This window comes from Balaenoptera physalus (genome assembly GCF_965194825.1).
Source record: "Balaenoptera physalus genome assembly, chromosome: 13".
NCBI lineage: Eukaryota > Metazoa > Chordata > Mammalia > Artiodactyla > Balaenopteridae > Balaenoptera > Balaenoptera physalus.
Genome location: NC_138892.1, coordinates 98,565,555 through 98,589,790, shown reverse-complemented (window position 1 = coordinate 98,589,790; position 24,236 = coordinate 98,565,555). Strand labels below are relative to the sequence as shown.

Here is a 24,236-nt window from a genome sequence, read left to right as displayed (position 1 = left end):
CTCTGCAGCATGTGGAATCTTCCTGGACCAGGGCTCGAACCTGTGTCCCCTGAATTGGCAGGCGGATTCCTAACCACTGCACCACCAGGGAAGCCCTTGTGTGTTGACTTTGTATCCTTCTACCTTACTAAATTCATATATTAGTTCTAAAAATTTTTTTTTAATCTTTAAGGTTTTCTATATTAGTTCTTATTATTCTAGTTCCTAAGTTGTAATGTTAGGTTGTTGACTTGATATCTTTTTTTCCTTTTTAATGTAAGCTTTTGTAGCTATAAATGTCCCCCTTAACACTGCTTTGCTGCATCCCTTAAGTTTTGGTATACTATGTTTTTGGTTTCTTTGTCTCTAAGTATTTTAAAATTTCCCTTATGATTTCTTCTTTGATCCATTGGTTGTTTAAGAGTGTGTTGTTTAATTTCCACAAGTTTGAATTTTTCAGTTTTCCTTCTGCTATTGATTTCTAACTTCATCCTGCTGTGATTAGAGAAAATACTTGGTATGATATCTGTATTTTGAAATCTACTGAGACTTAACTTGTAAGTCTGTCCTGGGATATGTTCCATGTGCACTTGAAAAGAATGTGTATTCTATTGTTGTTGGGTAGAGTGTTCTGTATATATTAGATGTAAGTAACTTACTGTGTTGTTCAGGTCCTCTGTTTTCTTACTTATCTTTTGTCTGATTGTTCTATCCATTATTGAGAATGGGGTATTGATATATCCAACTATTACTGCAGAACTGTCTATTTCTCACTGTAATTCTGTCAATTTTTGCTTAATATATTTTGATGGTCTGTTATTAGGTGCATAAATGTTTACAATTGTTATGTATTTTGCTGTATTGAACCTTTTATTAATATATAATGTCCTTCTTTGTCTCTTGTAAACTTTTTTGATTTAAAGTATATTTTGTCTGAATTAGTATGACTACCCTTGCTCTCTTTTGGTTACTGTATGCCTGGAATGTCTTTTATCATCCTTTCTCTTTCAACCTATTTGTGTCTTTGGATGTAAAGTGAGTCTTTTGTAGATAGCATATGGTTGGATTATCCTTTCTTTTTTAAATCCATAATGCCAATCTCTGTCTCTTGATTTGAGTTTATTCCATTTACATTTAAAGTACTTAGTGATGAGGAGGGACTTCTGTCATTTTGCTTTGTTTTCTTTTATGCCTAATAGCTTTTTGTCCCTCATTTCCTGCATTACTGTCTTATTTTGTGTTTAGTTGATTTTTTTGTAGTGAAATTTTAAAATTCCTTTCTTACTTTCTTTTGTAGATTCTGTAACTATTATATTTGTTGTTACTATGGGGATTATATTTAACATACTAAAATAATAACACTCTATATTGAATTTATATCAGATTAACTTCAGTACCATAAAAACTGTGCTCCTTTACAGCTCCATCTTCACTCCTTTCAGTTGTAGATGTCACAAAATTACATCTTTATACATTTCCCAAAGACATAAACTAATAATTTTTTAAAATATATGTCTCTTAAATCATGTAGAAAACAAAGTGAAGTTTCATACCATTGTTATAATAATGCTAGCTTTTATAATTGTCTGTGTATTTACCTTTACTGAGATATTTATTTATTCATATAGTTCCAAGTTACTGTCAAGTATCCTTTCATTTCAACCTGCAGGACTTCTTTTAGCATTTCTTGCAGGGCAGGTCTAGTGGTAATGAATTCCCTCAGCTTTTGTTTATCTGGGAATATCTTAATTTCTCTCTCACTTTTTTTTTAAAATTAATTAATTAATTAATTAATTTTTGGCTGTGTTGGGTCTTCGTTTCTGTGCAAGGGCTTTCTCTAGTTGTGGCAAGCGGGGGCTACTCTTCATCGCGGTGCATGGGCCTCTCACTATTGCGGCCTCTCTTGTTGGGAGCACAGGCTGCAGACGCGCAGGCTTAGTAGTTGTGGCTCACGGGCCTAGTTGCTCCACGGCATGTGGGATCTTCCCAGACCAGGGCTCGAACCCGTGTCCCCTGCACTGGCAGGCAGATTCTCAACCACTGCGCCACCAAGGAAGCCCTCTCCCTTACTTTTGAAAGATATCTTTGCTGCAAATAGAAGTCTTGGTTGACAGTTTTGAATATAAAAGCACTTTAAATATATCAGCCCACTGCCTTCTGGCCTGTGAAGTTTCTGTTCAGAAGTCTGCTGATAGTCTTATAGAGGATTCCTTGAATGGAATGAGTTGCTCTTCTCTTTCTGCTTTCAAAATTCTCTCTTTGTCTTTGACTTTCGACAGTTTGATTATACAGATCTTACTCAGTTTACAATGGGGTTATTTTCCAATAAACCCATCGTAAGTTGAAAATATCATAAATTCATTTAATACACCCAGCCTACCAAATACCATAGCTTAGCCTAGCGTACCTTAAACATGCTCAGAACACTTACATTAGCCTACAGTTGGGCAAAGTCATCTAATCCAAAGCCTATTTTATAATAAAGTGTTGAATATTTCATGTAATTTATTGAATACTTTTCTGAAAGTGAAAAACAGAATGGCTGTATGGGTACAGAATGGTTGTAAGTATACCATTTTGATCACATGGCTGACTTGGAGCTGTGGCTCACTGCTGGTGCCCAGCATTTCGAGAGAGTATCATACTGAATATCACTAGCCTGAGAAAAGATCAAAGTTCAAAATATGGTTTCTACTGAATGTGTATTGCTTCTGCACCACCGTAAAGTCAAAATATCAAGTTGAACCATCATAAGTTGTGGACCATCTGTAATGTGTCCTGGTATCGATCTCTTTAAGTTCATCCTACTTAGCGTTTGTTGGGCTTTTTGGATATATATATTCATGCCTTTCATCAAATTTGGGAAGTTTTCAGCCAATAGTTCTTCAAATATTTTCTCTGCCTTTTTCAAGAGAAAAGTCCTTTTGGGACTTCTGCAGTATGTTTGTTGTTCTGCTTGATGGTGTCCCACAGGTCCCTTAGGCTCTTTTTACTTTTCTTCAATCTTATTTCTTTCTGTTCCTCAGACTTGGCAATTTCCATTGTCCTACTTCAAGTTCACTGATTCTTTTGCCTGCTCAAATCTGCCTTTGAATCCCTCTAGTGAAATTTTCATTTCAGTTATAGTTTTCAGCTCCAAAATTTTTTTTTCTTTCTTTTTAGGTTTTCTATCTCTTGAGATATCTCCATTTTGTTTATACCTCATTATTCTTGACTTTAATTCTTTGAACATCTTTAAGACAGTTTAAAAATCTTTGTGTAGTAGATCTGCCATCAGATCCTTTTCTGTTTCTGTTGTTTGGGACAGTTTCTGTTGTTTGTACCTTGGAATGCTTTTCTGTTTCTTGTGGGTTTTGTGATTTTTTGTTGAAAACTGGACATTGAATTTAACAGTGAGGCAACTCCAGAAATCAGATTCTTCTTCTCCAGGGTTTACTGGCTTTTGTTTCTGTGTTCTGCTTTTGTTTGATTGTTGTAGGCTATCTCTCTGCTGAGGATTAGGACTTCCCAGATCTTTTCTGAGCCTGTACCTTTCCTGGGCATGCACAGTGACTTTCTGATTTCCCCCAAATATGTGGTTGCTTTTGAATGTTCTCATGTTCAATGTCTAGCTCCAAGAGGGGAAAAAGAGAAAAATGAAAGGGAAGAAAAAATGTACCAGTCCTTTAAGTCCCCTGGAAGTCACTTCAGCTGGAGAGTGAGGGGCCTGTAATAATGGAGGATGTGCAACAACAGTGGCCACTGCCTCCTTGTCTGTACCATCGTGATCAGAAGACCCAATCAGTGGTCAGAATACAGACCCCTGATGTTTGAAGAATAGGGTCCTTTTTGCCCACGCTGGCTCCTGCAAGCTGTGTGTAAGTTGCGCACAGCTGCCTGCCACAGGGGTTGGGAGATGGATAGGTGCTGCTGTGCTAAGAGCTGAAAGTGACTGAAATTAACCACAGTTTACCATCCAGGCCTTCCCCTGGAAGTTGAAGCCTTCTATAGCCTCCAGAGCTCCAAAGTATAATAGTTACATCAGACAGATTCTGCCTGTGCAATTGTTGTTTGGGTGGGGAGACAGATTCCTGGTGCTTCCCATTCTACCATTTCCCCCGAATGCTCTCTGTGTTTAATTTTTAAAGGAACTACCATATTGCTTTCCACAGTGGGTGCACCATTTTACATTCTCACCAGCAATGCATAAGGGTTTCAATTTCGCCACATCTTCACCAGTACTTATTATTTTCTATTTGGGTAATAGCCACTCTGTTGGTTAAAAGTGGTATCTCATTGTGGTGTGTGTTTCTTTTGCTTGTTGTGTGTTTTTTTTTTCATTCCCCTAAGGATTAGTGATGTTGAGCATCTTTAATGTGTTTATTGATTTCTTTGCATCTTTGGAGAAACGTCTACTTAAGTCCTTTGCCCATTTTTGAATTGTGCTTTTGTTGTTCTATTTCATCTCAGTCCCTATTTATATCTGCGTTCTTTGTATTTAACTCCTGCTTCTTCTAGTAATCTGCCTGAGGTGTGGGATCACTTCTTTATTATTTTCTGTAGTGCTGGTATATAGAAAGAGGTGCTAGCAGCAAATGTTCATATATGGTAGGGTTGGCCAGTCATACAGCCAGATTTGAAACCCTGCTTATTTGATCGTGGCAAGAGTTGGTAGTTGGGGACTTGGGGACCTTGAGAAAACTAACATGAATTGAGTACCTACTCTGTGCCAGATACTCTGCCAGGCATAACTTGATATAATTCTCACAGTACTCCTTTAATGTGCATAGTATTTAATTTATTGATGAAGGGTTTGAGTTCAGGGAAGTTAAGTGACTACCCTCACATGACACAAGTGGTAAATGGCAATCCCTGGATTCAAATTCCCAGGTCTATTTGACTCCAGAGCTTGTAATTTTTTTCATTATGTCATGCTGCCTCCCTTCCCTGGCCTGAAAGTTCAACAGGAAAGCAAGGATTTGAACCTGGGAACTGTTGAAGGAGGATGATGAGTTGAACCTTTTGCTTAATAACTCTTTGGTAGGAGATTTTAAAAAGCTAAGTTCATAACGGTGGATAGGATTCCTTGAGGATAGTGAGGTGTCTCATTTGTGGTTACTGATCATTTTTGTAAAAGCTGTATCTACTTTTGGTTGTTGACATCCGCTGTTCTTGTTTCTTTGGTACCATAAACCAGGGCTGTTGACCATGGACAAATGGGTGCCTGAACCTAGAGGGATGAAGTGCTTTCTGTAACCTACCACAGATTCCCTCCAAGCCTGAGTGCCCCTTTACCTCCTGAGTCTTAAGGAAGGCGAGATTAAAGGGAACAGATATTTATCAGGATCCTGTATGCTAGGCAAATGCTAAAAGGGAGGTGATTATTATCCCAGTTTTACATGAGAAAACTGAGGCTCAGAGGTATAAGGTAAATTGTCCAAATTCACACAGCTCAAATAATAATGGGGCTCAAATCACATTTTCCCATGTTCCCTGTCTTAGTGCATTTGGGCTTCTATAACAAAATACCACAGATTGGATGTCTTCAAACAACGGAAATTTATTTCTCACAGTTGTGGAGGCTAGGAAGTCCAAGATCAAGGTGCTGGCAGATAGATTCAGTGTCTGGTGAGGGACCACTTCCTGATTCACAGACAGCAGTCTTTTTGCTGTGTCCTACATGGTGGACAGGCCAATTGAACCCTCTGGGGTTTCTTTTATAAGGACACTAATCCCATTCATGATGGCTCTACCCTCATGACCTAATCACCTCCCAAAGGCCCTCCCTCCTTATACTATCACATTAGGTTTCAGCATATGAATTTTGGGGGGGGACACAGACATTCAGTCTTTAGCACTACCTCAATGAGAAAGTTCTTCTTTCTTGGCCCTCTGGTAGGTATTGGAAACCGTTAGGAGGGAGATCCTGGGAGCATTGTTTCTCTCCACACCAAACATTGTGATAGGTTGGCTGTTATTCTAGGGCTGTCTACACTTGCAGTCTCTTCTGCCACATAGATTAACCAAGACAATGATGGTAGCCATTCTGGGCGGCTGCTTCTCCTGGGTGAGACTGGTGTGCCTCTGAGGTGACTGAATGGAGATAAAAGTTCCTAAGGGAACCAGTCATGGAGGGCACCCTTTTTCTGAATACCCCAAAGGAATTGATCCCTAACACACATCATAAGGTCCTGTCCAAGTGGGTCAAGTGTTTTTAGACTTTTCCCTTTCTTTAAGGGAAGGTGAGAGAGTGCCTTTGAGAACTAGAGTTCATATTAGGTAAATAATACACATGGTTTATGTGCTTTTGACTTTGAAATATACTGTGACCAGCAGAGTCAAAAATCCCTTATTAGTTTGGGGGGAGATTTCTTTTTTAATTATCTGTTGCTTAATCGTACCTTCACAATAACTTTTGTCAAAGTTACATACGTTCTGCTTTCTGGATTCTGTAGGAGGAAATGGAGCTTGTTACACTGTTATCCAGATGTGAGCCCATTACTCACAGTACTCATTTCCAGTCCTGGAAGCAGCTAAGCGTCTAAAAGTTAAGGAATTCAGTTTGATAATAGCAGAGGTTAATACCCATATGGCTCTGTACTATACTTTACAAAAACTTTTTTTTTTCCTACCTGACATTTCAGAAAGAAAAAGATTGCTCAGCAAAATATTTTCCAAATTTCTAACCTGATGATTTTTCCACTCAACACTTTACACAAAGAGCTAGGTACAGATGGCAATTTGCTGGGTCTGTGTTATATTCAGGCTTGGTCCTCACCCATTCCCTAGAGCCCACTCTCCATTCCTGTATAAACAAAGTGGTTTCAACAAGGTCTTAGGAAATGTCTCCAGTATTTACCATTTGCAAATATGGAATCTATTAAATCATGTTTTTAACTCAATAAACATCTACTTTGTATGCATCGCTGTTTTAAGCTAAAGAAGAATTAGAAAACGGAGGGTAATGGCCCTGTTCCCTAGCACAATAAAGAAGACATAATTTAGAAACTTTTATTTAACATGAAAAACTAACCATAGATATGTAGAAGAACAGAGTATTAGGGATGAAGTGTCATGATCTCTAATTTTTTTCATATTGCTCAGGAAAAGAAAAAACAGAAAGATGAAGTAGATATGATAAAATGTTAGTTGCTGATTCTAGATGGTATCTGGGTATATATTTTTTTCTTACTTTTCTGTATGTTTGAAAATTTATGTAATAAAATGTAAAAAAAGAAAAAAGAAACTTAACCATAAAGACCATTTATAAAACTATACAAAAGATAATTTCAAGGGGATGTAGGGTTCATTCTCTGTTACCTAAGCTAAGGGTTTAGGTTATTATTAGAGTTGGTAAGTAAGAACTGAAACAGAGGTGTAAGCCTAGAGGCCCTCAGAGGCTGGGCCGGTGATGTGAATGAGTGAAGCTGGCTGTAGGGGTTGAGAGAGCAGGAGAGCACACACCTCATTTAAAGCATCTACAGTGTAAAAAAACAAAAATTTAATGTGCATTCAGAATAAAAGCAATTCGGAGGCCTGGCAGCATGTGGTCTTCTGAAAATGAAAATATTTACCATCTCTAAAGTTACCCAGCTTTCTGTCCTCCCTCTTCCTTTTATCAGAAGATATAGGAGTGGGTCAGTCATCAAAATGGGGGAGGCGGGTTCCTGACACTCGAGAGTGATGGGAAGACTTTGTACTCGTTGCCTGTAGGGTTGGCCTGGCTTGCCATAGCTCTGTAGCTTCAGGAGTAGAAAAAGTGGCCCATCTTTTTCTCTCTGACTTGCTCCTTCTGTGTTCTGGAGCAGGATTTGTGGCAGATTTCCAGAGATTCCTGTGAGTCTAAGGAACACATTCTGGTAATAGACCCACGTACCTGGGCTTTGTTTTCAGGTGATTTGGGGGAGGGTACAGCTGTGCTTTATAAGGGTGATTGGAAGTGTAAGTCCTTTGACTTTGCAGTTGGCTGGGCAGCTTGATTTGAACACCTTAGTGTGCCTTCTAGACTTGGCAACTTTCCCCCCACTTCCCCCACCTTTTTTTTTTTTTTAAGAGGAAGAGTCAGGGTTTTGGTTTGAGAGCTAACGCTGGGTTTGGGGCCCTCTGCTTCGGGCCTCTGGTGACCTGGGCTGGCCCTGGAGCTTTCCGCCTCGCCGCTCTCCAGTGCAGCCTCCGGAAATCTTCCTCACTCACCTCGGAGGGGCAGGTGCGAACTGAGACCACGCCTCACTCCGAAGTATATGTGGAGAAGACAGAGTAGGGACCCCGAGAAGCCTTTTTTTCCTCCTGAAGTCTCCCTCAGCTCACTCTTTCCTTGGAATTCCAGCAACAGAACTGCATCCTCTTAGCCTAGTTGGAGAACCTTTTATGTACCAGGCGCTGTAATGCACGAGATAAAAAGTAAAACATGGCCCCTGTTCTCCCCCAGCTCACAGTTTGTTAGGAGGCTTTTTAATCACCTTGGAGAAGATACTGTTTGAAGGTATATCCAGCCATATAGGCCCTGGTGAGCATGAAAGAGAGGGAACTGGTTTTGATGGACAGAGTTGGGGATACTTGGGGTGGGGAAGGGGAGAGAACGCCCAAGAGGACATCACTGATAGATGAGAAGGACCTTGGCTGCTTTTTGTTAAAATGACTTTATTTATGTAAACATTTTGGAAAGGGAAATACATTCATATGGTTTAAAAAATGTTAAAAGTATACTCTGAAATTCTCCTTCCCGACCCTTGTTCTCCATCTGTCTAGTTCTTGGAGTCATTCTAGAGTTTCTTTATGACAATACAAGTAAATATGCATATATGTTTTTATTTACTCGTACCCCTCCCCAATTTTTACACAGTGGTAGCACACTCCATATACTATTCTATATACCTTTCTTTTACTTTTATTTTTAATAAATTTATTTGTTTATTTATTTTTGGCTGCGTTGGGTCTTTGTTGCTGCACGCAGGCTTTCTCTAGTTGTGGCGAGCAGGGGGCTACTCTTCGTTGTGGTGCGCGGGCTTCTCATTGTGGTGGCTCCTCTTGTTGCGGAGCAGGGGCTCTAGGCACGTGGGCTTCAGTAGTTGTGGCACGTGGGCTCTAGAGTGCAGGCTCAGTAGTTGTGGCACATGGGCTCAGAAGTTGTGGCTCGCGGGCTCTAGAGCGCAGGCTCAGTAGTTGTGGCGCACGGGCTTAGTTGCTCCGCGGCATGTGGGATCTTCCCGGACCAGGGCTCGAACCCGTGTCCCCTGCATTGGCAGGCAGATTCTTAACCACTGCGCCACCAGGGAAGTCCATACCTTCCTTTTATTACCTAATATCTTAGGGAGATTTTTCCATGTGAGTATGTACCTTTCTCATTCTTTTCTATGGTCACGTAATTCCATTTATGGATGTTCCTTGATTAATTAGCAAGCTCCCTACTGATGGATACTGAGGTGTTTGCTTATCTTTTACTATTATAGTCACTGCTACAGTGAATACTCTTATACATAATTATATGTCATTTAGCATGTGTGCTAATGTATATATAAATTCCTAGTAGAGAAATTGCTGCATTAGAGACTATGCATTTGTAATTTTGATATCTTTGCCAAATCACCCTCCATGGCAGTAACAACTTACATAAAAATCAGCAATGCCTGTTTCCTTATAGTTCCACCTAGAGAGTTTTTATCACACTCTTGGATTTTTACCTATTTGATAGGTGTAATATCGGCTTGAGGTGAAGTTTTAATTTCTATTTTTCTTATTATGAGTGAGGTTCAGCATCTTAGAGTTGAGGCATTGGTATTTACTTTTCTGTGAAACGCCATTCATATCCTCTGTCCATCTTTCTTTTGCTGATTTTTTACTTGCCAATTTCTAGGAGCTCTTTATCCAATAGGAAGCTTACCCTTTGTGATATGAGTAGCAGTGGGTTTTTTGTTTGTTGTTTTTTTTTTTATACTGTTTTTTGCCATGAAGAATCTTTTTTTTATCTTGTTGGATATATCAGTGTTTCCTTTATGGCCTTTGCATTATCCTGGCCCACTTTTGATGGCACAGAATCATTCATTCCTCTTCCCACATTGCCTCCTCACTCTCTCTTTTTTTTTTGTCTGTGCTGCACGGCTTGCAGGATCTCAGTTCCTGGACCAGGGATTGAACCTGGGCCACAGCAGTGAAAGCGCCAAATCCTAAGCACTAGACTACCAGAGAACTCCCCGTTCTCACTCTTTTTCTACTTCAATCCTTGATTGACAACAAAAAGCTGTTCCTTTCTTCCGAAGTCTGCATTCCTGGAACTGTATTCTTTGTCAGTAGTAGGGTAGCCCTTGATAATTTTGTTAGGAGATTTTAGTGGTCTGAAAAATCCCCCATTTGCTAGGTTACGGGCACTCTAGAAAACAGTTTGGCAGTTTGTCATAAAACTAAACATGCATTTGTCATGCAACCCAGCAATTGCACTGTTGGGCATTTATCCCAGAGAAAGGAAAACTTACGTTTACGCAAAAACCTGTACGACGACTGTATAGCCGTTTCGTTTGTCGTGTCCCCAAACTGGAAACAACCCAAGTGGCCTTCAGTGGGTGAATGGTTAACCAAACTCTGGGATGTACATACTGTGGGATACTACTCAGAAATAAAAGGAACAAACTACTGATACATGCAACAACTTAGATGAATCTCTAAGGTATTGGGTAACATCTTACGGAAGAACCCGATGAACTTTTTGGCCAACCCAATATTATGTTGGGTGAAAAAAATCCCAAAAGGTTACATGTTAGATTATTCCATTTTTGAACATTTTTGAAGTGACAAAATTTTATTTATTTATTTAACTCTCCTTTATTCTTTTTTGGTTTTAATTAAATTTATTTATTTTATTTTTGGCTGCGTTGGGTCTTCGTTGCTGCGCGCGGGCTTTCTCTAGTTGCGGCGAGCAGGGGCTACTCATCGTTGCAGTGCGCTGGCTTCTCATTGTGGTGGCTTCTCTTGTTGCGGAGCACGGGCTCTAGGCGTGCAGACTTCAGTAGTTGTGGCTCGTGGGCTCCAGAGCGCAGCCTCAGTAGTTGTGGTGCACGGGCTTAGTTGCTCCGCGGCATGTGGGATCTTCCTGGACCGGGGCTCGAACCCGTGTCCCCTGCACTGGCAGGCGGATTCTTAACCACTGCGCCACCAGGGAAGCCCCTGAAATGACAAAATTTTAGAAATGGTGAACAGATTAGTGGAGGATTGGGGAAGGCTTCCCAAGACAAACTTTGATGTGGGCGAGTTCATTCTGATGGTGCCCAGCGCGTGTGCTGTTGTGTTTATTTCGGAGGACCCGTGTTGTGCCATTGGCTCTGGTGTGAGGGTACTGCTCTCAGTGGGGTGGGGAGTGCCTGAGAGCCCCAGGACCCTGCTAGGGATTCTCTGAAGTCAAAACTATTTTCACAGTAATACTTAGACATTTGCTAATTACTTTCACTCTCTTACAAGTGTACAGTGGAGTTTTTCAGAGGCTACATGATGTGGAATAGCAACAGATTAAATGCAGAAGCAAGTCTGAGAATCCAGCTGTTTTCTATGAAGCCAAGACATTTAAAAGACTTACAAAAATGTAAACGAGTGCCACTCTTCTCACTTTTTTGTTTTGGGGAGTAGATTTTCTTTAAAATATGTTATTTATGTTAACATGTAATGGGATTATTATTTTTTTAAATGATTTAATAAATATTCAAGAATTTTCTGTTTTAATTTTTAACAGATGAATATTGATTTAAACTACATACACAAGTGCTCTTTGGGGGTCCTCAGTAATTTCTGAGAGGGTAAAGGGGTCCTGACACCAAAAAGTTTGTGAACCTTCAGGCTGACAATAAGCACTTGACCAGAAGTCAGGAGACTTGAGTTCTAGTCAGGACTTTGCTGTGTGACCCTGAGCACGTCATTTAGCCTCTTTCATTGGTATTTCATCTTTTGTAAATGCTAATAATTATCCGGTTCTACACACCTTAAAGAAAGGGAAGATAATTCTGTGTGAAAGGCTTTGAAAATATAACGTCCTGTTCAGATTTAAGGGAATTTAATAGTTACACAATTGAACTGATGTTGAAAGAAAATGTAAAGGTTGAGGCTTATGGTGTGTTAGTGGACATCCTGTTCACCTTTTAAATGTTTTCCTTTTTGCATCTCCTCCTAACAGTTTCCATATATATATATATATATATATATATATATATATATATATACACATTCTTTCTGTTTCTCAGACAACCATTTTAATTAGTTAAAGGAATTAAGTAGGTACATACTTCATATTTTTCAGTCAAGAGGGGTTTTATACTCCTAATGCCTTAAAGTAGTGCCGTAAGGTCAGGTGCTCTGTCTTGGAGAAATCACTTATTATGTGACTTTAGGAAAGTTACTTAACCTCGCGGTGTCTTGGGTTTCTTACCTATAAAATGGGGCTAATAATAATTTACTTTCCTGAACGATTATATGAAAAGTAATGCGCAGGAGGCACTTTGCCAAGTGCTTGGCACATAAGGTGCTCCATAAATGATAGTTGCTGTGATCGTCACAGGTATATGACAAAAGATGCAAGATTAAATTTAAGCCTCTTACCCTGCCTTCAGTGAACTTGTTATTAAGCTACTTTATTCACAGGCTTATTAGTAATTTCCATTTCATTTGGTTTTATTCTTTTTTTGCTTCCAAGGGCTGTTGAGTGGCCAGACTTCTCCAACAAACACCAGACTGGAGAAGTTGGAGTCTCAGCAGGTGCTGCAGCTCTGCCTCCGTTATCAGGATCACCTCCGTCAGTGTGCAGAGGCTGTTGCTTTTGATCAGAACGCTTTGGTCAAACGAATCAAAGAGGTAACTTATTGTGAGAAAATATCATGGCTGACTCAATCTTGTGATTCCCTGTGACTCCTGAGTCCTTTTCTCCTGGGGTGTAGAGCCAGTGATCCCAACTTTCTGGGAAGTAGTCATTTTCTATCTAAATGTCTTGACATCTGTCCCCATTGCTTTGAGAAGATTGTCTTTCCCAGCAGTGGAATGTGATGGTGGAAAAGAGTGGTCCATGGAGTAGACTAATCTGGAGTTTAATCCTGGTTCACCACTTATTTGCTTGGGAAAGTTACTTCACTTCTCTTGGTCTCAGTTTTCCTCATCTGAAAAATGGGTCTAACGGTAGTAATCTGCCCGCAGGGTTGAGTGAATATTAAATTGCTTAGTAAGTGTTAACTGTTATTAGTATGTGTGAAGTCCTGCCATACTGATTTGCTTTGGCTAACATTAATTGATTTCAACCCTTTCCTGCGTGTAATTTATATTTTGTTTTCCAGTCGGGTATCAGTTCTTTGAGAGCAGGAGCCCTGACATCTCCCTCAATTATATTTTTCACTGTGTTAGCAGGAAAAGCTCGGTGATGCTTATTGGTTGGATAGAAACAATTATGCCTACTTAACCCACAGGGTTTTTGTGAGGAAAGACACAAGATAGTTCATGTGAAAGTACTTAGTAAATGAAAGAGTGTGGTACACATGTTGAGTAATTATGAATAACATAAAGTAGGTACTCTTTTAAGCATTTAAATATATCACTGATTGGGCCACTGCATGGCACAGCTCTGGGAGCACCAAGGTATAAGTAAATATGTTTTCCAAAGTTTTCAATCAAGAAGGGATTTCTGTTCTGTAATGTCATAAAAAGAAAAGGTCAGGAGCTGTATCGTGGAGAAACCACTTACGTGAATGGCACTGCCTGGAGTTTAACAAAATAGTCCTGATCATTGACTCTGGCAAGAGAAGGTGGACATGAGGAAATACACAAGGAAAGGGTGGAGAGTCACTGCAATTAATGATCAGTTTTGTAATCTCAAGGATGTAGTATGTCTATAACTAAGTAGTCATTAGTTATACTGATAGATTTAAATTTGTCAACACCTCCAGTATTTTACTACTTACCTTTCATAAAATGTTGTATGCATATATGCTTCTCTCATGGACTAAATACTTTTATATGGAAAACTATTAAATATGACCTTTTATTTTGGTTGGCATCTATGTGGCCTTTCAGATATTATATTTATTTTACTACATTATGATCTAAAGAGCTTAAGTCCCAAACATGACTATGCATTGGATTATATGAATTATTATTATTGGACTTTCTTTCTTTTAATACTGAATTCTCCTCTCCCCCAGTAGGTCTAGGACATGGTCTGCGAATCATTATTTTAATAAACTTACCAAATGATACTAATGCCATTCTCCGTTACCTGGGATTTGGGAACCACTGGTCTAGAGCATTGTTTTCCAAAATAAGTTCCATAAAACTAGTTCCATGTAAAGAAGGTCAGACTCTTTGCATATTTCATAACCACCCTTGGAAAGTCACAATGCATGTTATCTTATTAAAAAGTTCTTAGGAATCTTACAGTAAAGAAAATCAGCACTTTTCAAACTTATTTGATTTCGGAACCCTTATCTTAGGTAACATCTATTAACATCTTATAGAAGTAGTGTTTTTTAGAGCATTCTTTGGGAAAATGCTTTTGTGGATGTAAGACCTTATCATTTTTGACCGTGCTAGAAATTAATTATGATATTAACTTCCATAAGATTTTAGAATAAATCAACTTTTTAATGCTTCCTGTCTTCTTCTTGAAAGGTCCTCTACTCGATTCCTGTCATTTCATAGTTAGGAAAGTGTGGTACGGAGAGATTAAGTGACTAATTCATTGTCCAGGAGCTGGGTAAAGTATTTTGTAGCTGATAGTACCAGACAGAGCTCATTATACCACATTTTCAGGACTCCAGAGCAGTGTTTTTTGGCCCTGAATGAGTGTTAGAATCACCTGGGAATTTTTTCCTCCAATATATATGACGGAAAATTTTACGCACACACTGAAGTAGACAGATACCCTTCCTGTCCTCATCGCCCAGCTACTACAGATATCAGCTTGTGAAGACTCCTGTTTCATCCACACCCCGACTCCCTCCCTGCCACCTTCCTAACTGGTTTGTGTTGCAGGAAATCTCAGGCTGTCATTTCATTCATGAGTATTTAAGTATGCATCTTTAAAAATAAAGGACTCCTTTAAAAACCTTTTTAATTTGAATTACTTTTAGACTTGGAGAAAAGTCACAAACATAATTAAGAGAGTGCCTGTATGCTTCTCACACGGCTTCCTCTAAAGTGAGCATCTTCCAAAACCTTAACCCGAAGACAAAACCAGGAAATTAACATTGGTACAATACCATTTACTAAACAGAGACCTTATTTGAATTTCACCAGTTTTTCCACTAACGAAAGACCCCTTCTCAAAAACACAGCCAGAGTGCCCTTATCATACCTAAAAGATTACCTTAATTCAATCAGTATAGCTGAGATGCTCTGAAGAAAATACTGATGTGTAGCTCTCACTCCAGAGCAATTAAATGGAAATCTTGGAAGGCTGGGTTGGTGGGAAGGAAGCTGGGCATTGATTGGTGTTCATGAACGTGCTCTAGATCAGGGGTCCCCGACCCCCGGGCCCCCGTTGGGAATGGGGCCTCACAGCAGGAGGTGAGCACCAGGAAAGCGAGCGAAGCGTCATCTGCCGCCCCGCATTGCTCCTCATCGCTCGCATTACCGCCTGAACCATACCCCCCCCCCGCCCCCGCCCGGGTCCATGGAAAAATCTTCTTCCACGAAACCGGCCCCTGGTGCCAAAAAGCTTGGGGACCGCTGCTCTCGAGGATTCTCACGTGTGACCAGGGCTGAGCACCAGTGCCGTGGAGCATTCATTGAAAACAAAATTTTAAACTGAGTTTAAAATTCTGCTTGAGGAGGCTTGGGATTCACTTTGAGCGGTCAGTAGTGACCCAGGATTGTTACCAGGCAGAGAACAGCAGTCCCGGTATGAGCAGCACCTCGGTAGTTGTCTCAGGGCCGAGGAGGTGAGCACTGCTTTAGATTCTTCACTGAAGACCTGTCTCCTCTGTGGGTGCAAACTCCTGAAACATACACATCCATGTGCGCTCAACTTCAAACCTAAGGGCTGAAATTAGTCACTTCCAAATGAATAAAGCAGAGGATGTAGTTCTGATCAAACACCAACTCTCTGATATTATTCCAGATGTTTCCTGGAAGTTGAGTTGCAAGTGTGAGGAAGTAACATAATGCTATATGTGTTGAAAAGTCAGGGAACTTAATAACCGTGGAGAATGTGTGTTAGTGGAAGTTAGAACCCGGGTCAAGCAGAGGCCCAGAAAGCTGCAGCACTAGTGATCACTTACATTTGGATCAAAGGGAAACATGGCTGTAACAGTTTCTGATTCAGAGAGAAGAAAATCAAGGAGTTAGCTGAGCTTTCCTATTGCTAAATTTGGATGATGCTTTTGAATAAAAAGTTGATGTTTTACAAATTTCTGTGTAAGAGAGGCGTGGAAGCCAGGGGTGGTCTTCCTTCACACCAGAGTCTTGTACACTGACCACTAGTTTCCTCAGTGGCTTCAGGATGACCTTCAGCCAACCAGCCAGCATGGCTGAGCAACTGCTGCTGACCAACTTAGTGTGAGGTCCTTTAAGGGTTACAGAGAAACGTGACTGGTCCCTGCTCGCTGCGAGCTTAGTCTGGGCGAGGGCATGAAGGTACACAGAACAGTAAGGTGAAAGATACAGTGCCATCAATGGAAGGTGCTCAGTTGTGGTTCACAGCTGAAGTCCTAGGAGAGTTAAAGGTCAGGATATCCTGGGATATAGCGGGTGAGGCTGAAGCCACGTCGTAAAGGAAAACCGGGATTTGGGAAACGAATGGATAGAAAGCGGAGAGCGCTGCTGGCTGCAGGAACAGCTGGGAGTCTTGGAAGAAAATTAACTTCGGGGCTTCCGGGGACAGTGGAGAAACTAAGTTTGTTCCAAGAAATCTCTCCATTAAGAACCACAGATGTCGGAGCTGGAAGGACCTCAGAGACCTTCTGGTCCAGGACCCTCATGACACACAGATGCAGAAATCGAAGCCTGTTAGAGAAAGTAAGCAATTAATCCATGGTCACAGAGGAAGATAGAGGCTGAAACTATAGAATTAAAAGTGGATGAAGATTGGGACTTCCCTGGTGGCACAGTGGTTAAGAATCCGCCTGCCAGTGCAGGGGACACGGGTTTGGGCCCTGGTCCGGGAAGATCCCACATCCCGCGGAGCAACTAAGCCCATGCGCCACAACTACTGAGCCTGCGCTCTAGAGCCCGTGAGCCACAACTACTGAGCCTGCAAGTCACAACTACTGAAGTCCACATGCCAAGAGCCTGTGCTCTGCAACAAGAGAAGCCACCGCAATGAGAAGCCCGCACACTGCAACAAAGAATAGCCCCCACTCTCTGCACCTAGAGAAAGCCTGCACGCAGCAACAAAGACCCAACGCAGCCAAAAATAAAAATTGATTAATTAATTAATCTTTTAAAAAGTGGATGAAGATCAAAGGAGGTTTGGGGTGTTTCTTGCAGGTGGTATATTTGAACGTGCTTCTGGGTTGAGGGGAAGAGATGGAAGAGAAGAGATGGAGGGTGAAGGATAGAAAGGGAATTCTGAGAGTGAGGTCTCTGAGGCAGCAGGAGAGGGGGGACTTAGAGCCCTGAGGGCATTTGTTTGAGAGAACAGGGAAGATCTAGGCAGGTTTTGAAGAGGCTGCCTGGCACAGACCAGTCATGCCTGAGGAGCCTGTGTGTTCTCGCTGAAGGAGAGGGGAGGTCATTTGTTGAGAGTGACTGTTGGGTAGCAGTACAGTTGTGAGGACCAGAGCCATTGAAGGCTCAGCTGAGGTGGGAGAACTTGGACCTTGATTTTGTGGGCAGTTCTGCACAGTGGTTCTGAGTACGAACGCCAGAGCCTCACTGCCTGAGTTCAAACCCTGGCACTGCCTCTAGCTGTGTGACCTTGAGCAAGTTACTTGGTTCTTCTAAGCCTCAGTTTCCTCTTCTGTTACATGGGGATGAGAATACTAGTCTACTGCAGAAAGGTTCTCGTGAGGGTTAAATGAGTTACTCTATGTAAAGTATGGGACCATGTCTGCCATGTAGTAAACACTGTGGTGTTAGTGCTCGTTATTGTTTTAAATAAAAATGATGACTAATAGAAAAAAATAACAACAAAAAATAATGACTGATAGGGAAAAGCCTAACCTTATTGCTGTGAATTGGCCTGTGTGAAGTTTCTTGATACCAGTAGCAGCCTAAATATTGGCTCATTTTAAGCTCTACTCTCAACAACCTGAGTATCACAAAGAACTAAATGGAGGCAAGACTGATCATTTATAGCCCAGGCTGCAAGCCCTGCGTGATTTCTTTCATGCCACAGATATGTGCTTTCTGGCATTTGTGTAGTTAATTTAACTGTTTATCCTGCTCTGTGAAGAGCGAAGTGGTGCCTGGGGAACGTGGATGGTGAGAAATGTGAAACCGGACGGCAGCACGTGATGCGTCCTCGGCTTCTGGGCTGTGGATGCCTTGCCTCTTATCGTTCCTGTGATTTCTGTGATATCTCGTCGTTTCTAGTTAAGGATTCAAGTTGGCAGGCAGACACTTTCAGTTTTAGGTCACATCTGCCATTGAAATCTGGGTTACTGAAAGGTAAAGGAGGAAAGAACGTGCATCTTTCAAATGTGCGGGCTTTCACCAGCGCGGGGGCAGGAGGCAGGTGGCAAATACACAGCCCGAGGAAGACGTCGTTGAGACGTCTGGACTGGCTCTGGTTGCTATCAATGGGCAAATATATTCATGGTTTAGAATACCTTCCTAACTAAGATGAAGCCGTTAGGTTAGTTTTATTACAGTGGCTGTGTGCTTGCTTAAAGGCCTTGAGACCAAATTCATGAGTGATTCTGGTAGCCTCTGTGTTTCATTGTTAGGTGTGTTGATAGCATGCTGTCTTAGCATTAACCAATGTGAACCATTGAATTGGACGTTCAGATGGACACAGAAGAGTTGCAGTCCTTAGAAAGCCACATGATTTCCTGGGATTATAAAGACACGCTCAAGTTTCTCTAATTCAGCCCTTTGGTGGCACACATGAAGAAAACAAGGGTTCCTGAGTTTATTTGGAATTTGTCCAAGGTTTTTCTCCTAGTTAATGACTAAGATGATGGAAGTCGAATCTTCCTGATTGTTGTCCTCTTACCTACTTCACCATACTACTTGTGTTCTGCTTCCGTGGAATCTTATCATTGCGTTTCTCTTTTTCATGCAGTAGGCTCTCAACTAGTGTTGGAAGGAGTGAGCTACCATTCATGGGCCTGCACACAGAGCCGGGCAGGGATTTCTTTCAGTCGACAAAACTGTAATGTTTAAGACCCAGCTGGAGCCATTTTCCAAGTATTTGACCCGACTTCCTGTACCGTGTTTCCTCCCATGGGACTGGGGGAGAGGCTGACCAAGGTTAAATGAGTTTCTCACAGTTTGCACAGAGAATCAGTGTTTGAACTGGCGTTAGCATTCACTCTGAGCCCCTTCGATGGAAAGCCTGGTTCGTGAGCCGTTGGCCAGGTGAGGCCGTTACCCTGCCTGCCGCCTTGAACCGAATCTCCTTTAAATGACAATGTTGTTAGATTCCTGTGGCTGCTTTTAAACATACCCTGGCATTGGTCACTGCTTGCTTGACTTCAAATTGTAAAACGGGTTGGGAGTGTTTAAAGCTACAAAGTTTGAACAAGAACATTTGAGATGTTGGGCTTCTTTTTGCCGAAATGCTGAGGGCAAGGCATTTCAGGAACATTCGGGGTTTCCTTTCTATCTTACAAATTATTCTGGTGTGAGTTGTCCCCCCTTCTTGTCCTTTGGGCAGCCTTTGTTTTTGGTAAGAAGTACAGCTGGTCCCTTGAGTGGCAGGAAATCCAGATGGGGGATTGGACTTATTCTGGTTTGTCTGGCTGTAAGGTACGCTGTACAGCACTTCCTCGGGCCTGGGCCCACACTTCCTTTTCACCAGCACTGTCCTGCCACAAGGCAGAAATCCTGGAGGAGGGCCCAATCGAGTTTATTACTTGCCTGTTGGAAATGTAGGCTTGTATTTTTTGGCGAGGCGTAAGCAAAACCCAGTTATTCGACTGCCCTGAGATTTACCTCCGTTCAGGTTCTGGATACGGACATGAAACGTGTGTGAGCAGCAGCCCCATTTCCCACCTGCCCTAGACGTGCCCCCGGACAGCTGGCTCTGCCAGCTTTCCCAGTACTGGCTGCATGTGCCAGGTACTTGAGCGCCTGTCGCGCTCCCTCCCCGGCTCCTTTCCAGCCTGCGAGGCTAGGCCATGTTAGAGGCCCCTTCAGCTGAACTGCAATCTGTAAGCCAGCAGGTGAGCAGTATTAAGGGCACATGGTTATAGAACTGGAAGTAGGGCCGGGAAAAGATATTCCCTGTCCTGTGTCTCTTTCAGTGAAGAAAAACAAGGAATTTTAGCACATTTGAATGTTGCTGTAATGCTTAGAACAATGCCTGGCACATAGTAGGCATACAATAAATGCTTGTTAAATGAACAACTTAATATAGTCTTCAATTCTGTCAATATCTTTGTCATAGTGACTGATAAGCTTTCTCATTCTATTAGAGAAAATATAGGTTATGAGAGTTCTATTAGGTACGAGTAGGCTAGACTGCAGCTATAAATAGACTCAGAATTGTGTAATAGCTCAAATGCAAGCAAAGTTCATTTCTTGCTCACGTTCAGGCTGGATGTTTCTGGTTAGCAGGTGGTTCCTCCATTGAGTTCAGGGATTCAAGGCTTCTCCCATTTTGTGGCTCTGTCATATCCAGGGACCACATTGCTGATAGCATCCAGCTGGCAGAAGGGGAAAGAGAGTGGAGTAGCACAGATGGGAGGTTCTCCGGGACCAAACCTAAAAATGTCACACATCACTTTGGCTAGAACTCAGTCACATGGCCACAGCTAACTCCAGAGGAGGCTGGGAAATGTAAATTTTGAGCTACATTTTGAACATCTGTGTCATCTTTGAACTTTTGTTCCTAAAATGCATCTTTAGCTCAACTTTGAGATTCACAAGGGTTGGTGCAAGGTCCCAAGGTCCCATGGTAGATTTCACTTGATTTGGGTCCTTCTGTCAGTAAAAATCAAGTGATATTAAGCAAACACTTAAGCCATTAACACTAAGTGAAAAAGCTAGTACACAACATTATATAGTTAACATGATTTCAAATATGTTAAATATCTTTTTAAAAAGATTAGAAGGAAATATGACAATTAGCTGTGGTTGCCCTTGAGTGATGAGATGACCAGTGGTATTTGTTTTTAGACTAGTTCGTTCTGTTTTCCTGTATTTTACAAATCTCTATCTTGAACATGCATTTTTTTCCAACTTGGAATAACTCTGTTCTCTTTTTCTCACAATATATGAGCCTTATTAGGGTTCTGTCTCCTTGGCTGCAGCTTTTTGACTCACTGAGATAAGAATATGCCTTTCAGAACATTACATGCATGTGCCTCTACATGTCCACTTCATTTATGAACTCATTCAGCTCTGGGCCAGGCTCTGCTCTAGGCGCTAAGGATATATCACTGAACAAAACAGACAGAATCCCTTCCTCGTAGGCCTTACATTCCACTGGGGAAGCAGACAGATAATAAACACGTACAGAGCAAGCCAGGAGACTCTTCCTCAAAACTCTGTCAATACCTAAAATTTATCAAAAATCTTTTGACGAATGACAGTCACAGTACCCAAGATTCTATCCATTATTAACAGTCTGTTCCTTGTCACACTTATCTGGATGTTCTGAACTAGACGCTCATTTGCTCTCTCCATTGTTACTTGGGAGGACATTTACAGAGCCACCATACTCCTTTTAAAAACATCTCTCATTCTTTCAGGTCTCAAGGATTCCCAAAGGATTTCTCTAGAAAGTGTCCTTAGAGCTTGAGGCAACAGTTAACTTTTTTCCACCCGTGTTGACAGACCATGCTTTGGTATCGTGAGATTTTATTTTATTTATTTATTTTTAGAAATATTTATTTATTTATTTAGGCTGCGCTGGGTCTTAGTTGTGGCATGCGGGATCTTCGTTGAGGCATGAGGGATCTTTAGTTGCAGCATGCGGACCTCTTAGTTGCGGCATGCGGACCTCTTAGTTGCGGCATGCAGACTTCTTAGTTGTGGCATGCGGACTCTTAGTTGCAGCATGCATGTAGGATCTAGTTCCCCGACCAGCTATCAAACCCGGGCCCTCTGCATTGGGAGCGCGGAGTCTTACCCACTGGACCACCAGGGAAGTCCTGGTATCGTGAGATTTTAGATGCCATCCTGACCTCACTCCCCAGGGCTCGTTCTGCACATGAGTAGAGAGCATGTCGTTTGTCTAAGGTCATGTGAAACAATTACTAGAGCTGCTCTTGCAGAAAGTTAAGGCGGCAGCCAACCTGCAGCCCAGAGCAAATGGGACAGTGAAGGTGTAAGTCCTCTGCAGGACTCTGAGGAGCTGTGTAAATTGAAGGATTCTTTTAGGGAGTAGAAGTCGTTTCTTTCAAATGCAGCAAGACCAACAATGGGGTGATTGCAAGATGTTATTGTAGAAGTGTGAGCATTCGTGGCACAATTACAATATAGTTTAGAAGTGATTTCTTCCTGCATTCTCGTGCACCTCAGCCATTTTCTTTTTATTAAAGTATAGTTGATTTACAATGTTTTGTTAGTTTTAGGAGTATAGCAAAGTGATTCAGATATATATACATACACACACACACACACACACACACACACACACACACACACACATACACATATGCACTTTTTCAGATTCTTTTCCCTTATAGGTTATTGCAAAATATTCAATATAGTTCCCTGTGCTATACAGTCGGTCCTTGTTGGTTATCTATTTTATATATAGTAGTGTGTGTATGTTAATTGCAAACTCCTAATTTATCCCTCCCCCCCTTTTCCCCTTTTGTAACCATAAGTTTGTTTCCTATGTCTGTGAGTCTGTTTCTGATTTGTAAATCAGTTCATTTGTATCATTTTTTTAGATTCCACATATAAGTGGTAGCATATGATATTTGTCTTTCTCTGTCTGACTTATTTCACTTAGTATGATAATCTCCAGGTCCATTCATGTTGCTGCACGTGGCTTTATTTCACTCTCTTTTATCAGCCATTTTCTCTTTCACCCTTGCTGATACCAAGACCCTGTCAGCACGTACCTGCCCTGCCATCTTGTAATCGTCATAGTTGTGTTCCGCAGAAGCCACTCACTTTAGGCGTCACTGGGGTCCCCACTCCTGCCCACCCCCGCCCCGTGTGCTCCCTCCTGCTGGACTCTGCCTACCCTCCATCTCCGCCTGGTGCATCTCCGTTCCCATCTGGGTATGCCACCAGCCTGTCCAAACGCACTCCTGCTCTCACCTGGTCAGAGGGGTCTCCTGCCTCATTCCTCTCCTCGTGCCCGGGACGTGTTCGCCGGGTAAATCTGGGTGGGGAAGTGGAGTTGTCACTTCAGCTGTCTGCTCGGGTTAGTGACATAGGCCTCTGGACTCTAGGCCAGGTGCACACATGTCAGGAGAGGTCACCCGGCAGAGTGTTTAAGAGCGTGGACTCTGGCGTACCCTGAGATCTACCAGATGATTATGTTAGTTTTATCTCCATCATCAGTGTCATTGTCGTCTCTTCCTGGGTATCTCTGGTTCTTTCCTCAGGCACAGGGTACAGGATTTTAGCTGTAAAATACCTACCTCCACACCACCTCCGAAGTCTGTTCTCTACTCTGAGTCAAAAAAGGGGTTATATTCATGGCTAGTTTGGGTGCGTAAGTGAGGGAATTATAGGATGCCTCATTAACCCAGTTTTACATTGCTTAGTAGTCACTTTAGCTCAGGTTTTAAAATATTGAGTGTGTCGCTTAGGTTATACAAACTGACATTTATTTCCCTTTAATCCTGGACATTGGGAAGGGGAATCCAGGTTACTGACGTGGCTCCCGGATTTTCTTCATATCCACCCTCTTCGTCTGTTACCATGGCTCCTGCAGCTCCTCTCCTAATGTAGAAGTAAGAGTGGTAACAGTTAAGACTGTTGTCGTTTTTTTACATGTTTACCATGTGCCAGGTCTAGAATAGGCATTTTATATACATTGTCATCTACTTCTGACAGATACAGAAACCAAGGTTCAGAGACCTGAAAGGAAAACCATTTAAGGTCACATGGTTATTAAATGGTAGAGCCTGAGACTCAAATCCAGATCTGAAACCCACATGTAAGACTCCAGAGCCCATGCTTTTTCTACTGTCCTTTTCCTTTACTTCTTTATCCAAAGGCTAATTTTACTTGCCAGCTCCTCTCCTTGT

General features: G+C 41.7%; 2 protein-coding genes across 3 annotated transcripts in view; one reads left to right on the top strand and one right to left on the bottom strand.

The window, feature by feature from the left end:
• Positions 1 to 24,236, top strand: part of BORCS5 (BLOC-1 related complex subunit 5) — a 97,672-nt gene that overhangs the window by 52,621 nt on the left and 20,815 nt on the right. For both annotated transcript variants that reach the window (XM_082420387.1, XM_082420386.1), the window contains exon 3: positions 12,629 to 12,786. In XM_082420387.1, coding sequence (XP_082276513.1) covers positions 12,629 to 12,786 — 158 coding nt within the window. The remainder of the gene's footprint in view (positions 1 to 12,628; positions 12,787 to 24,236) is intronic.
• The window catches only part of DUSP16 (dual specificity phosphatase 16), a 133,631-nt gene continuing 111,152 nt past the window's right edge, over positions 1,758 to 24,236 (bottom strand). Inside the window, exon 10 of the transcript XR_014252418.1 lies at positions 1,758 to 11,115. The gene's annotated coding sequence lies outside the window, so the exon portion shown is untranslated. The remainder of the gene's footprint in view (positions 11,116 to 24,236) is intronic.